Consider the following 16,327-nt stretch of genomic DNA (forward strand, 5'->3'; position numbering starts at 1 on the left):
TCTAATTCCAGAACATTCTCATCATCCCCAAAGGAAACCTGATACCCATGAGCAGTCTCTCCCCATTCCTCCCTTACGCCTCCCTGGGCAACCACAAGTCCACTTTGGTCTCTACACATCTGCCTCTTCTAGACATGCCATATAAATGGAATCAGACACCAATATGAGCAAAGGATGAGATGTCATGAGCACCTGTCACATTTGCCTGCACAAGAGCCTCTCTTGGTCTTTTCTGGGATCAGCACCCTTTCTGTTGAGTAATTGCCTTTCCTCCACCCCACATAGTGCTGGTGGGTGTGCTGACGAATGACTCTCATGTTCATGCCCATCACCCTGTTGTAGCCTGAATGTCTGTGTCCCACCCCCACAACATTCACAAATTGGAATTCTGCAACCAACGTGAGGTTATCAGGGGGCAGGGCTTTTGGGGGTGACTAGGTCGTAAGACACAGGAAATGGGGGTTCAATCCCTGAGTCAGGAAGATCCCCTAGAGAAAGAAATGGCAACCCAATCCAGTATTCTTGCCTGGAGAATCTCATGGACAGAGGAGCATGTTGGGCTATAGTCGGTGGGGTTTCAAAGAGTCGGACACAACTGAGCAGCTGAGCAGGTCACAAGGATGGAGCCCTCCATAATGAGATTTGTTGTTGTTCAGTCACTCAGTTGTGTCCAACTCTTTGCAACCCAATGGACTGCAGCATGCCTGGCTTCCCTGTTCTTCACCATCTCCCGAAGCTTGCTCAAACTCATGTTCATTGAGCTGGTAATGTCATCCAATCATTTCATCCTCTATTGTCCTCTTCTCCTGCCTTCAATCTTCTCAGCATCAGGGACTTTTCTAATGAATCGGCTCTTCGTATCAGGTGGCCAAAGTATTGGAGCTTCAGCATTAGTCCATCTAACGAATATTCAGGATTCATTTCCTTTAGGATTGACTGGTTTGATCTCCTTGCAGTCCAAGGGACTCTCAAGAGTCTTCTTCAACACCATGGCTCAAAAGCATCAAGTCTTCAGCATTCAGCCTTCTTTATGGTCCAACTCTCACATCCATACATGACTACTGGAAAAACCACAGCTTTGACTAGATAGACCTTTGTTGCTAAAGTAATGTCTCTGCTTTTTAACATGCTGTCTAGATTTGTCATAGTTTTTCTTCCAAGGAGTAAGTGTCTTTTAATTTTGTGGCTCCAGGCACCGTATGCAGTGATTTTGGAGCCCAAGAAAATAAAGTCTGTCACTGTTGTCATTGTTTTCCCATCTATTTGCCATGAAGTGATGGGACCAGATGCTGTGATCTTTTTTGAAATGTTGAGTTTTAAGTCAGCTTTTTCATTCTCTTCTTTCACCTTTATCAAGGGGTTCTTTAGTTCCTCTTTGCTTTTTGCCATAAGGGTGGTTTCATCTGCATATCTGAAGTTATTGATATTTCTCCCAGAAATCTTGATTCTAGCTTGTGCTTCATCCATTCTGGCATTTTGCATGATGTACTCTGCATGTAAGTTAAATAAGCAGGGTAGCAATATACGGCCTTGACATACTCCTTTCCCAATTTGTAAACAGTCCATTATTCCATGTCCAGTTTTAATTGTTGCTTCTTGACCTGCATACAGCTTTGCAGGAGGCAGGTCAGGTGGTCTGGGATTCCCATCTCTTTAAGAATTTTCCATAGTTTGTTGTGATCCACACAGTCAAAGGCTTTCGTGTAGTCAATGAAGCAGAAGTAAATGTTTTTCTGGAATTCTCTTGCTTTATCTATGATCCAACAGATGTTGGCAATTTGATCTCTGATTCCTCTGCCTTTTCTAAATCCAGCTTGAACATCTGGAAGTTCTCAGTTCACATACTGCTGAAGCCTGACATTTAGAATTCTGAGCATTACTTTGCTAGCTTGTGAAAGGAGTGCAATTGTGCAGTAGTTTGAACATTCTTTGGCATTGCCCTTCTTTGGGATTGAAATGAAAACTGATTTTTTCCAGTTCTGTGGCCACTGCTGAGTTTTCCAAATTTGCTGACATATTGAGTGCAGTACTTTAACAGCACTATCTTTTAGGATTTGAAATAACTCAACTGGAATTCCATCACCTCCACTAGCTTTGTTCATAGTGATGTTTCCTAAGGCCCACTTGACTTCGCATTCCAGGATGTCTGGCTCTAGGTGAGTGATCACACCATCGTGGTTATCTGGGTCATTAAGATCTTTTTTTGTATAGTTTTTCTGTGTATTCTTGCCACCTCTTCTTAATATCTTCTGCTTCTGTTAGGTCTATACCATTTCTGTCCTTTATTGTGCCCATCTTTTCATGAAATGTTCCCTTGGTATCTCTAATTTGCTTGAAGAGATCTCTAGTTTTTCCCATTCTGTTGCTTTCCTCTATTTCTTTGCATTGTTCGTTTAGGAAGACATGTAAAGGAGACCCCAAGCTCCCCTGGTGGCTCAGTGGTAAAGAATCGCCTGGTAATGCAGGAGACTCGGGTTTGATCCCTGGGTCAGGAAGATCCCCTGGAGAAGGAAATGGCAACCCACTCTAGTATCCTTGCCTGGGAAATCCCATGGACAGAGGAGCCTGGTGGGCTAAAGTCCATGAACTTGCAAAGAGTCAGACATGACTTGTCAACTAAACAACAACAGAAGGAGACCCCACAGAGCTTCCTGGTCTTTTCCGCCATGTGAGGGCAAGTGAGAAGTTAGTTCTCACCAGACTCTCACCACCTGGCTGCCTGACCTCAGACTTCCAGCCTCCAGACTGTGAGCAACAAATATTGTTTACAAGCCACTCAGTCTGCATAAAAATGAACTAAGACATACCCCAGCACACAGGGATGGGCATGTGACCTCAGCTAGCCAATTAGATTCTCTGGCAGGAAAACAAAACTGGAGTGGAAGAGACAGACAAGTGGCCGAGTCATGTGATGGAAGCAGCCTTGTGCATCAGTCCCGAGCTCCCGACAAGTTACCAGGCTGCCTGCTTCCTGGTCTCTCCCAGCCTTGCTGGTTCAGCTGTACCTTTGAGGCTGGAGCTGCCCCAGAGGCCTTCCAAAAGATTCTTAAGTTAAGTGAGCTCTACTAGAATCCTCGAGCTGCCATGACTGAGCCCACATGCCGCGACTGCTGAAACCCACGTGCCCTAGAGCCTGTGCTCTGCAACATGAGAAGCCTTTGCACCGCAGCTGGAGAGTAGTCCCACTCTCTTCAACTAGAGAAGGCCTGTGCACAGCAATCAAGACCCAGCACAGCCAAGAATAAGCAATAAATAAATACATAAGTAAAAATGATCCCTGCTGTGCTTTTGATTTAAATGAGCGATTATGTAATATTCTAAAGCAATTATTTCGTGTCCCCTTAAGATTTAGCAAATAAAGGGAATGAATCAAGCATTAAAACAAACAAATAAATAAACAAGCCCAAGAATCAATCTCTATTGCTTGCTGTTCAAAGGACTTAATAAAATCATACCTCCAGACAAGTGTCTGATAATCAACTCGATAATGCTTCAGCAACAATGAAGGGGCCAGGCCCCGGGCCAAAGGAAGGTGACCAGGAAATTTTGATTTCCTGCAATCTGGCTGATTAAACAGATTGGTTTAATCCTATCATTCCCAGTTAGGTCACAGTAGTGAAAATGTTGTGGTTTATTTGCTTGCTTCTTTGAAGATTCCCTGAAGAAAAGAGGCAACCCACTCCAGTATTCTTGCCTGGAGAGTTCCATGGACAGAGGAGCCTGGCGGGCTACTCCACGACTGAGCAACTAGCACTTTAACAGCTTTAACTTTCATTAACAGTAGAAATTCTCTAAGTGTTTGGCAAGTGTAACTAGGATATTTTTAAATACCCCCCCAATGCATGTAGTGGTGGTTTAGTTGCTAAGTCGTGTCTGACTCTTGTGACCCCATGGACTGTAGCCTGCCAGGCTCCTCTGTCCATAGGATTTCCCAGGCAAGAATTCTGGAGTGGGTTGCCGTTTCCTTTTCCACCCCCAATGCATAGTTCCCTTTATTTGTAAATTTTTCCCCTCCCCCCAACCCTGATCCTGTTCAACAGTGGCTAAATCTCATGCTTCATTTCCCAAAGAATAAGAATGGGAGGACAAGTCCTCAGGGTATGGGAGGGTTGCACATGGTTTCAGTTCAGTTCAGATCAGATCAGTCGCTCAGTCGTGTCTGACTCCTGGCGACCTCGTGAATCGCAGCACGCCAGGCCTCCCTGTCTATCACCAACTCCCGGAGTTCACTCAAACTCATGTCCATCTAGTCAGTGATGCCATCCAGCCATCTCATCCTCTGTCATCCCCTTCTCCTCCTGCCCCCAATCCCTCCCAGCATCAGGGTCTTTTCAAATGAGTCAGCTCTTCGCATGAGGTGGCCAAAGTATTGGAGTTTCAGCTTCAGCATCAGTCCTTCCAATGAATACCCAGGAGTGATCTCCTTTAGAATGGACTGGTTGGATGTCCTTGCAGTCCAAGGGACTCTCAAGAGTCTTCTCCAACACCACACTTCAAAAGCATCAATTCTTTGGCGCTCAGCTTTCTTCACAATCCAACTCTCACATTCATACATGACCACTGGAAAAACCATAGCCTTGAGTAGACGGACTTTTGTTGGCAAAGTAATGTCTCTGCTTTTGAATATGCTATCTAGGTTGGTCATAACTTTCCTTCCAGGGAGTAATCGTCTTTTAATTTCATGGCTGCAGTCATCATCTGCAGTGATTTTGGAGCTCCCCCCCCCAAAAAAAAAAGTCTGACAGTGTTTCCATTGTTTCCCCATCTATTTGCCATGAAGTGATGGGACCAGATGCCATGATCTTAGTTTTCTGAATGTTGAGTTTTAAGCCAACTTTCCCCCTCTCCTCTTTCACTTTCATCAAGAGACTTTTTAGTTCCTCTTCACTTTCTGCCATAAGGGTGGTGGTGTCATCTGCATATCTGAGGTTATTGATATTTCTTCTGGCAATCTTGATTCCAGCTTGTGCTTCTTCCAGCCCAGTGTTTCTCATGATGTACTCTGCATATAAGTTAAATAAACAGGGTGACAATATACAGCCTTGATGTACTCCTTTTCTTCTTTGGAACCAGTCTGTTGTTCCATGTCCAGTTCTAACTGTTGCTTCCTGACCCGCATATAGGTTTCTCAAGAGGCAGGTCAGGTGTTCTGGTATTCCCATCTCTTTCAGAATTTTCCACAGTTTATTGTGGTCCACACAGTCAAAGGCTTTGGCATAGTCAAGAAAGCAGAAATAGATGTTTTTCTGGAACTCTCTTGCTTTTTTGATGATTCAGCGGATGTTGGCTGGAGAAGGAAATGGCAACCCACTCCAGTGTTCTTGCCTGGAGAATCCCCGGGATGGCGGAGCCTTGGTGGGCTGCCGTCTCTGGGGTCACACAGAGTCGGACATGACTGAAGTGCCTTAGCAGCAGCAGCAGCAGCAGATGTTGGCAATTTGATCTCTGGTTGCTCTGCCTTTTCTAAAACCAGTTTGAACATCTGGAAGTTCACAGTTCACGTACTGCTGAAGCCTGGCTTGGAAAATTTTGAGCATTACTTTACTAGCGTGTGAGATGAGCGCAATTGTGCGGTAGTTTGAGCATTCTTTGGCATTGCCTTTCTTTGGGATTGGAATGAAAACTGACCATTTCCAGTCCTGGTTTAGCGAGTAGCTTTCCAGGAATGGGAGGGAAAGAGGCAGAGCAAGAAATCATCTGCAGCGTCTCCCCATTGTGCTCAAACTTGGCAGAAGTGGTATAAAACCTCCCAATGGGTGTGGGGGGTGGAGGGGGTGGCTGAGAGCAGTAAGGACGCTGTTGCTGTTTAGGTGGAGAGAGGGGCTCCTGCTTCCTCGGCCTGAGTCCAGTCTTCTCACTGCAGCCCCCAAGGCCTGAGTGAGGCCTGGGAGACAGACTGAGGGATAGGGGACTTCACAGAGAGATGGGAGCCTGTTCTCAGGGTGGGCCAGATGCTGGGGGTGGAAAGGCTGAGAAGCTTACAGTTTCTCAGAGCCAGGCTGGCACCAGGGAGCCAGCAGAGAGACACCAGGGGGTGTTTCACCAGCAGGAGGCAAGAGGCGCCCAGCTGGAGGGTGGGGCAAAGGGGGCCTCTATGCAAGCCAGCCAGACCCCAAAGGGACCACGCAGGCACCCCAGCCAGATGTCACCCAGGGCATAGCAAACTTCAGGAAGGGAAAAGCCCCTGTTAAAAGGAAACAGAAGGGCTTCCCTGGTGGCTCAGTGGTAAAGAATTGCCTGCCAATGCAGGAGACACAGGTTCGATCCTGATTCAGGAGGATCCCACATGCCCCAGAGTAACTAACTAAGCCCGTGCACCGCAACTATTGAGCCTGTGTTCTAGGATCAGTTCAGTTCAGTTGCTCAGTCATGTCCGACTCTTTGAGACCCCATGGACTGCAGCACGGTAGGCTTCCCTGTCCATCACCAACTCGTTCTAGAGTCTGGGAGCCACAAATACTGAGGCCCTGCACCCTAGAACCCGTGTTCTGCAGCAAGAGAAGCCACCCAATGAGAAGCCCACATACCACACCTAGAGAGTAGCCCCCACTTGCTTCAACTAGAGAAAAGCTAGCAAAACAGTGAAGACTCAACACAGCCAAAGATAAGTAAATAAATTTTTTTTTTTAAAGGGAAACAGTAGCCCCCAAATGGAGTCACTCAGGTTAAACCCACAATGGCAAAGCAAGACTTAGTACCTACGCTAACTGCAGCATCAGCCCCCCAGGAATGGGACCTGTCATCAATCAACCTGATGGGGTGATTCTGTTCCCTTCAAGAGGTACCCTTTGCCTGAAACAATGCATCCATTCTCTGCTAATAATTTCCTTTTTCTATCTCTTTCCACCTTGAGAAACCTTTCCTTTTCTACAGTTCAGCTCAGCTTCTATTTGCTAAATGGGGCACTACCCAATTTATGAATTGATGAATAAAGCCAATGTGATCCTTACATTTACTCAGTTGAGTTTTTTTTTTTTTTTTAATGCCCTTATAGGAAATTGGGGCCTGAATTTGCCGAATACTCACCCACAAATGACTTACTCTGAAACCATGCCCGATAGGGTTAAAAAACCCATATTGCAACTGTGCCCCATAGAGTTAATAGAAACTGGTGACTAAGAAATTCCTAAGCTTGCGTTGTAGAACAGCAGGTAAGAACAGCTTGTTAAAAACTCCCCCGCTTGTAACCCGCCTTCCCTGACCAGGCTCACCTTAATTATTTTCTGACTTCTTAACCCCCCATATGGGTCGTTGAAGTAATAATAGGTGGATGGGCTTAAGCTGTTTTCCAAGAACTTGAGGTTGACTCTGGTCCATTTCAAGCTGGCTAAGAGTGTAGGGACCACCTACCCTAAAACTGGACCTGCTCAGGTGTTCAAAGAACAAACTTTTGACATCAAACTACACCCTCAGATCACACTAAGAGCTTCCACTTTTGAACACACAGCCCTAGGTTCCAGCTTGTGTGTGAACACACACACACACATGGACACAAATCTCAGCCCATGACTGCCCAAAAGGCTGTTCCCACAGACACGGGGTCTAGAACTGGGGCTGTCATTTCTTAGCGATATGACCATGGGGCAAACCACCCCACCCTCTTGAGGTCTCAGTTTCCTCATTTGTAAAATGGGAGGGAGCATCAGGATCACAATCCTATGTCTCAAGTCAAAGGGGTCAGAAGCATTTCAGTGTCCAATTTGGGGGATTTTGGAAAGGTGCATATATTATATATTATGCAACACCCCCTGAAGCCCTCTTGTAGAGTAAACCCTAAACCTGGGGGTTTTGTTGTTTGTAATGCAAGGGCCTGACTTAATCTTTGATTGCTGAGGCATCCGCTTGGAAGATGGTGATCTTAAATAAACACATTGGTAGCCCCAGCACTCAGTCAAATCCAGCTGCCTTCCCCACAGAGGCCCCTTGGTTTTAGAGCTCTTGGTTGATTTTAATCACTGACCATTCGGGTCACTTGCTTCCGTGCCTTCAATTTCCCCTCTTAAGTTTAAATTTACCAATAAAGAGGGAGCCCTTGAAGACTCAGGGCCCCCACCTTTGACCCCAGTAAAAGCAGAACCCCAGGCTCTTCTGCTCTGTCTTTTCTCCATTCCCCTCTTAACCACCCCCCCACCTCAGGTCTTGTAAGTAATAAACCTTTATTTAATTAATTAAATTTTTTTAATTTTATGTAATTTTACAGTCCATGAGGTTGCAAAGAGTTGGACACAACTGAGCTACTAACACATAAGTCTTAAACCTTTATTTATTTTTAAGTTTTTTGATGGTTATTGCTGAAGGGCATCTTGTAAGCATGAGGACCCCAGGGGCAGTCCAAACACAACATGGGTTGTTATAAACTGAGACCGGGGCTTCCCTGGTGGCTCAGTAATAAAGAATCATCCAGGGAACCAGGGTTCGATCCCTGGGTGGGAGGATCCCACATGCTGTGTGGCAGCTAAGCCCATGAGCCACAACTACAGAGCCGGTGCTCTGGAGCCTGGGAGCCGCAACTACTGAAGCCCATGTGCCTGGAGCCCCTGTTCCTCAACAAGAGAAGCCACTGCAATGAGCCACTCATGTACCCCAGCTAGAGAGGAGCCCCCACTTGCCAAACTAGAGAAAAGCCCACAGAGCAATGAAGACCCAGCACAGCCAAAAACAAACAAATACAATTATATTTATATATATATATATATATATATATATATATATACAACCCTGAGATCAGCCCCAAACACCCTCCTTGTTCAAACATTAGGTATATTTCTGCAGGGAAACTGAATATTCAGAAGGTGGACACATCAAAACTATACACTTGTTCCAGCTCGGGTCAGGTTTTACCACCAAATGAATTATGAAAAAACGTTTCCATTTTCCAGAGTCTTTTGCGTTTCACAGTCACAGAAGAGGTCTTAGATTTTGAGGTCAACCCCCTCCTCAGAGGGCAGAGGGCTCTCATGGCAGGACCATGGACACATTTGTTAGGTGTTGGTTCCACACTGGGCGTCGCCTCATTTGCTCCTAGGCTCCTCACAATGGCTCTCTGCCACAAGCGCTGTTTTACTAAATACCCATTTCACAGATGGGGAATCAAGGCCAAAGGCAGTTGAGAAAGCGGCTCACAGTGACTCAGCTCCAGATGGTCTGCTTGACTTCAGAGTCCTTGCAGGACGTAAGCACCCTCGCTCTGCTCTTGAAACTGCTGGGCCCAGGAGAGGCGAGACCGGACCTGACTCAGATTCAGCTAGCTCCCTCATTGCACATAGAGAAAGAAGCAGAAAGGAAAGTAAAAGTGCAAGCCATTGCTCAATAAGCCCCGGGGGGTCTCCCCCCACCTCACCCCCCCAACCCAAGAGCTGCTTTGGCATTGACACTTGTGTGCCTGCCTCACTGAACTTGAATCCAGTTTTGCAATTAAAGCCTTGGATCCTTCCCATAATGAGCAAAGCCAGCTGGAGACTCTGCACTGTGTATTTGTCCTCCTGCAGCCTAGACGCTCACAGCCCTCATGGATCCGAGGCCCCTGGAGGGGAGACGAAGGAAGGCCCTCGGGACCTGAGGCCACGGTGAGTGCCTCACTGAGAGCAGGTGGGCCAGGAGACCCAGGAGGAGGGCTGCTCTGGGGCCTCACTTCTAAAGGACAATGGGCCCAAGAGGTTGCCCCTGCAGTTGGTTTGGGAAAAAGAGTTACTGTCAGGAATCCCCATCCCGTTCAAATCCCCATCCGGCCAGCTCCTAGAGTCAGCTCGGGTCTGAAATTCAGCTTCTTTACTTGATAAATCAGGATAGAAATCTCTCCCTCAGAGGTCATTTGAAGTCTAAATAAAAACATGACTAAGCATGTGATTAGACCAACCAAACTGCATGTTCCCCTCCATTGTTTGGGGACCCCTGGATCCTAGACAGAGAGAGAGAGAGAGGCCCTGGACCCCAGAACATAGGCGACATCATGGGCCAAGGCATTTCCCTAGCTGTTGTCTACAAGAGCGGTTTAGGGGTATCATGTTTATAGGAAAAGATGCCAGATGAATTGTCTCAAAATTGCCACCTGCAGTGTTTCTTGGGTTGTACGCTTATTTAGGGAGTTTGAGGGGCACGGGTTGGTGATAAAGATTAAGGGGATTATCTCAAAGCTGTGTTCCAGAGTATCCAACTTCTCTGACATCAATGGTGTATATGAGGGAGTTGGTTTGAGGGGAAGGGACAGAATAAGGCAGAGCTGAAGGCTCCCCAAACAACAAAGAAAGTCGCATACATATCAGCTCTCATATGAAAATGACTTCTCTAATCCTTGCCCATCATTTCCATCCCTCTCCCAATGTAACATCCTCTGACATCTCCCGAGAGAAGGTCAGTAGTGAGAGGATGGGACCTGGTAGGTCCACAGGGCTCCTTGCTGTCACTTAAGCTCTTCATTTAGTAGGAATAATAGGGAAAATGGGGGAGCTTTCAGGAGCTGCTGGTAAAGACTGGGGCTCCTCCAGGGTTTCTCAGCCTCAGCACCACTGACAGTTTGGACAGGACTGTTCTTTGCTGTGGGGGCCATCCTGTGCACGGTAGGGTGTTTAGCAGCATCTCCGACCTCTACTCACTAGCGCCAGGAGCAGTGTCCCCTGACGCCCACCGCCGAATGTCTATGGGCATCATCACTATCCCCCGGGGAGAAAGCTCATCCCTGATGGAGATCCACTGCTCGAGACTGACTGGAGTCACATGGGGCTCCTCCACTTCCCAAGTGCTTGACATTTGCTTTGTAGTGTATTTCTAGCATTATTTATTTGGGGCTGTGCTGGGTCTTCATTGCTGCGAGAGCTTATCTCTAGCTGCAGCTAATGGGGGCTTCTCACTGCGGTGACTTCTCTTGTTGCAGAGCACAGACTCTAGGGCGTGCGGGCTTCAGTAGTCGCAGTCACCAGGCTCTAGAGCTTAGGCTCAGTAGTTGTGGCACAGGCCTTAGTTGCTCCCCAGCAGGTGCAATCTTCCTCGATCAGGGATTGAACTAGTGTTTACCGCATTGGCAGGCAGGTTCTTTACCACTGAGCCATCAGGGAAGCCCTCTCATTTTTTCAAGCTACTGAATGTTTTTAAAACCATGACAACATGAAAGAATTTCACATTGTGTTGGGCGAAAGAAACCAAACAACCGACGCCATTGACGTGAAATTCAAGACCAGGCACACAAATTAAAGGTTATAGAAATCAGAGCAGTGATCACCCGTGTGGTGGGGTGCATGTTGACTGGGTTGGGGTTAAGGAAACCTTCTGTCCTTTATCTCGATCTGGGTGGTGATGACTCGGATGTGTGACATCAAAATTTATCAATCTGAGGACTTTGTTTTATGTATTTATCCTATCTAAGCTCACCTCAACATATAATGTCAAAACAACAGTTTTCAAATATTTAGTCCTGTATGTCATTATTATTTGGATTTTGCATCATCTAAAATCCCTCCACACTTGAGTTTCTTTTTTGAAGTTTTAAAAATCTTTTTGTCCACAACCCATAGCAGGTGGGATCTTTGTTCCCCGACCAGGGATTGAACCTTTGTGCCCTGCATTGGAAGCGTGGACGGAACCTTAACCACAGGACTGCCAAGGAAGTCCCCACACTTGAATTTCATACAATTTCATGGACCGTGCAGTAAACTTGTTTTCTGTGTCTTTACCCAGAAAATCCTTTGAGTCGTGGTGACAGCTCTCATTCTCCCATGGACAAAATGAGCATGGATTTGGTGCCACAGAACCTGCTGAACAGGTAGGCAGGGAAAGCCCGCAAGACTGGTGTCAGTTTGCAAAGGTAACCCAGAGCCCAGTGTCCCTGGGAAAAGGGCGACTTCTACAGAAATGCTTAGGCATTCTCACGACATGTGACAAATGGGTTCCAAGAGAACAGCCATAAATGAGGCCTGCCTTCTCACTGGTCTCCATTATGTATGTGCAGATATGTCCCTGGGAGAAAACTATTCCACGTTTTACACTATTTTGGAGCACAAGTCAAGTTCTTGTTAGGTACCTGACCCTGGGCAACAGGACTCCGAGGGCAGAAATTGCCCCCTTGGACCTCACCTCTGTGAGGTTAATGTATCACCAAAAAAGCCCTTTAACATTGCCTCATTCATGAATTTAAGCTCCAGCGTGCGTTCATCAGCAGACATAGCATCGCCAGCCCCACACAGGCCATCAGCCAATGTCTCCTGAGGGAATTAGGTGAGCTACATATGTGTAACAGTATTAGATTTTAGTTCTGTCTGTGTCAGGAGGCATTGCTGCCTAACATAGAATGCATGCATACTCAGTCATTCAGTCGTGTCCGACTCTGCGACCTTATAGACTGTAGCCCACCAGGCTCCTCTGTCCATGGCAACCCACTCTAGTATTCTTGCCTGGAGAATCCCATGGACAGAGGAGCCTGGTGGGCTGCAGTCCACAGGATGCCAAGGAGCTGGACACAACTCAGTGACTAACACTTTCACGTTCCATCTGGGCTTCTGCTTCCACCACAGAAAAGAAAAGGAGGAAGCGTAGATCTTCCCCAGGGCTCCTTCCGGCTCTGATATCCTCCTGTGGGCCTCACCTGGCCTGCTCAGCTCGCCCTGAAGAAGTCGCACCCAGGGCCCTGAGCTTGAGGAAAGCACTTGAGGGAGCAGGCTTTCTTCCTCACCCCGCAGACTGCTCTCCCATGGAGGCCACACTCAGCCGAGCCGGTGAAGATCCCTCGGTACTGCCTAAGGACACGGAGCGGGGAGGGGAGGGGAAGGGGTCCTCTTGTCCCTGACTTCTCCCGTGAAGAATCTGCTTAAGAGAGGGAGGAAAGCCAGCCAAGTGCCAAGGAGAACAGTCAGAACATTAGCGATCATTTATCTCAGCCCTCTCAGTGTGAGACTCCTGAGAGAAACAAAGGCACTGCGCAGTAACCGAGTTCAAGGTCATCAAAGTGAAGGGTGCGCTATACAGTACGGTGTCCCTTCCCGCTGACTCACCCCTCTGTGTACAGGGCTCCCAACCTCCCGCCCAGCACCTGGTCTCCCTTCCTCCTACTTTCCTCAGACCTTTCCCTGCCCCCAGTTAGTCCCAGGCTCCTGATCACGGCTCGGATCTTAGCATCTCCCGCTGCCCACCTCAGTTACATTTCTAGCCTCTTTGAACAAGGTTGAAAAAGTCCCTTGGCACTAATCCGTTTCCTCCATCTCTTTGGCCAAGGCTCCATTTCTCTCATTTCCCTCCAGATGCCCCTCTTATATGTTTCTTCTCTGAAGCAAATTAGCAGCTCCTAACGATGCTCTGGGACTTTTCTTATTAATAGTTGGGTTAGAGGTAACAGAGATGCTAGGAAGATGCAAGGAGAATGTAAAGTTTGGAGTGGCAAGAAGATCAGAAACCACGTGGGGTTGGCTGCAAATTTGGCTTTTCCATCTGGGGGACTGGAAATCTTTATTTCACTCATCCACAGGGATGTGGATGACATTCTTCCATGTGACGATGTGAAGCCGCAAGACAGTGACCTGTCAGCTGAAGAAAGAATATTTTTGGAAGAGTTTCCCAACTTGAAAGGGGAGCTGGACATGGACATCCAGAAGCTCCATGCCCTTGCAGACCACATTGACACAACACACAAAACTCTCACCAAGACCAGCGTGGTGGCCAATTCCATCACCGTGGTCTCCGGAGCCATGAGCATCCTGGGCTTAGTCCTTGCTCCAGCGACAGCAGGGGGAAGCCTGGCGCTCTCCACTGCAGGTAGAATTTTGGGGACAGCAGGAGAGGTCACCAGTATCTTGACCAACGTTTTGGAACGTTTTCACAGTCAAGAAGCCCAAGCTCAGGTCGGTAGCCTAATGCCCTCCCATGGCCGAAAAGTCAGGCGAACCGGGGTGGACTACATCATGGCCGCTGGAAAGGTGATTCAGAATTGTAGAAGCGCCATCGAGGGTGTTCAGAAGAGCATCCGTGCCTTTCAGATCACCAAGGCAGACCCACGCCTGGCCACTGCTACCAAGCACCTCCTGACCACTGGCCAGGTCTCAGCCCGAAGGAGCAGTCAGGTGCAAAGGGCCTTTGGAGGTACCACGCTGGTGATGAAAACCAAGGCTCGCTTGCTGGGCAGTGCGATGGCTGGCTTTTCCCTCAGCGTGGACTTGGTCTCCCTCCTCAAGGACTGGAAGCAGCTGAAGGAGGGAGCCAGAACAGAGCTTGCGGAAGAGCTAAGGGCCCAGGCTCGGAAGCTGGAAAGGCAGCTGACACAACTCACCCAGCGCTACGAGAGCCTGCAGCAGAGGGTGAGGCTGTGTGGCCCCTGGTGGGTGGCGCAGAGCGGGGGGAAAGCTTTAACTGGGTTTATGGGCACTGGGGCCTATGGGAGGGGTGATGAGGAAGCCAGTGTGTGTACAGGGTGCCTGCCTATTCCCGAGGATGCGGGGCGTCTAGAGCCCCAAACGGCATCAAGTGTGTCTTGACACTATTCTGGACAGACCTGTCATGCCTTCTGTTTTCCCATCAATGCTTCTTCATTTTTTAACTTTTCTTCATTTAGAAAAACAGCTTTTTATTTTGTATTGGAGTATAGCCGATTAACTATGTGACGGTTTCAGGTGGACCTACCTGAGGCAAAGGGCCTCAGCCGTACATACACATGTACCCACTCTCCCCCAAATTCCCGTCCCATCCAAATTGCTACATAACATCCATCAGTGCTTCTTGACTTCCAATGTACTGGGAAGAGGGTCTTCCCAGCTGTACAGAAGAGGACACTGAGTCCCGGGGAGCGTTGGGGATTGAAATGTATCCCCCTTTATACATAGAAGTGCTAAGCCCAAAGGTGACGTTGTGTCGCTGGGGTCTGCGGTGGGGGTGGCGGTGGCTGGGGTTGAATGAGGTTGTAGGACTGGGGCTGTAATCCTCGGGGACTGGTGTCCTTATAAGAGGAGGCGGGAACACAGGGGGCGCTCTCCTTCTCTGCCTACACCGGCACAGAGGAACGGCCATGTGAGGAAAGGCCATGTCTACAAGCCAGGAGGCGTCCTCACCAGGAGCCCAACCGACCAGCACCTGAATGTAGGCTTGCAGCCTCCACGACTATGAGAAAATACATTTCTTCTGTTTAACCTCCCAGACTGCGGTGTTCATAAGGAGCTTATATAACTTGCCAAATGCTTGCAGCAATGTGGAGGGAGTCAGAATGACAGCCGGAAAGCCTGACCTGGGAGCCTGGGCCTGGATCTCCAACCTGAGCTGCCCCGGTAGCTTCACTCTACTTGGTGTTTTTGTGTGTGTGTGTGTGTGTGTGTTTTCAGAAACTCTTGCAAGAAAAAAAGCCTATGAGCTCCTCTTCGGAAGGAACCATGGGGACTGTGCCTCTGCCACCAGCCACGCGTGGGGAAGCTGGATCTCAGGTGACAGGGGAAGATGAAGGCAATTGAACCTGGGGTCTCTGAGTGGAATCAAAGGGGACCAGGGAGGGGGTGGGCAGGGTTGGCAGAAGCAATGCCTGGAGACTTAACGGCTGGCAGGCCCACAAGGGTCCCCAGGGTACTGGCAGCTGGTGAGTGTCACACTGTCTGATAGTGGGAGTCAGTCGGTCCCCACTCTTCCATCCTGCGTGTAACTCACTCCCTGGACTCCAGCGTCTCCTCCCCTCACACTTACTCTCTTGAATTGTTGACGCCAGGCTCTAGGTTAAGTGCTGACATCAGACACAAGGGCTTCTGAGATGGAGGGTATGTTGTGTTCTCTCTGTGTATCAAGTCAGGTCGGGTTGCCCTTCTCTGTCCTTCCCCTCCCCCGCCTGGGCAGTAATTGCCAGAGAAGTTCCTGGAGGTTTGCACAAAAAAAGGATGTCACTGGAACCTGCTCAACCAGATTTGCATTAGGAAGGGGCCCCTCTGTCCTCCTCACCAAGCGCAAATTCTTGGAGCTCCTCAGGGCCTCGGAACCTGTAAGAACTCTTCTCACTTCCCAGTTCACCCATCTTACATCTTTTTTTTTTTCTTTTCTGTGTTTCAGCTGCTATTTTAGAAGTCATGCATGGACGTTCAGCACAACTTTTTAAAATTCAGGAAAGTAAGGGAAGAAAATAGTGCCCCAGTCAAGGCTGACAACTGCTAGTTATTTTGCTGGAGAATTTTCTTCCTGTGCTTTTCTTGCTTTGGGCGTTACTGCCTGCTGGAGACCCTTCTTCAAGGTTGCATTGTAAAATAGATTTTTCCTGTAACCCACTGAGTTTTCTTTCTTTTTCATTCTCAATTCCCTCATTTGTCTGCAGAGCTATAACCTTCCATTTTGCTGTTTTCACTTAGGAAAATTTTCTACCATTCCATGTTTCCCTGCGTTT

At 48.1% G+C, this 16,327-nt stretch overlaps 1 protein-coding gene across 2 annotated transcripts; it reads left to right on the forward strand.

Annotated features, from left to right (window-relative positions):
• The first annotated feature begins 8,765 nt into the window (after positions 1–8,765).
• LOC133247890 (apolipoprotein L6-like) lies at positions 8,766–16,049 on the forward strand. Of its 2 annotated transcripts, XM_061417261.1 has the most exons (3): positions 8,766–9,566; positions 11,671–11,755; positions 13,451–16,049. In XM_061417261.1, the coding sequence occupies exons 2-3, from the start codon at positions 11,709–11,711 to the stop codon at positions 14,451–14,453; spliced, it is 1,050 nt and encodes a 349-aa protein (XP_061273245.1). In that variant the 5' UTR covers positions 8,766–9,566; positions 11,671–11,708; the 3' UTR covers positions 14,454–16,049. The 2 variants fall into 2 exon arrangements, 1 of the variants encoding a protein (XP_061273245.1); XR_009736550.1 differs by lacking the exons at positions 8,766–9,566; positions 11,671–11,755 and having other exon boundaries at positions 12,715–15,389; positions 16,000–16,049.
• The last annotated feature ends 278 nt before the right edge of the window (positions 16,050–16,327 follow it).

This window comes from Bos javanicus, chromosome 5 (genome assembly GCF_032452875.1).
Source record: "Bos javanicus breed banteng chromosome 5, ARS-OSU_banteng_1.0, whole genome shotgun sequence".
In the NCBI taxonomy this organism is placed as follows: domain Eukaryota; kingdom Metazoa; phylum Chordata; class Mammalia; order Artiodactyla; family Bovidae; genus Bos; species Bos javanicus.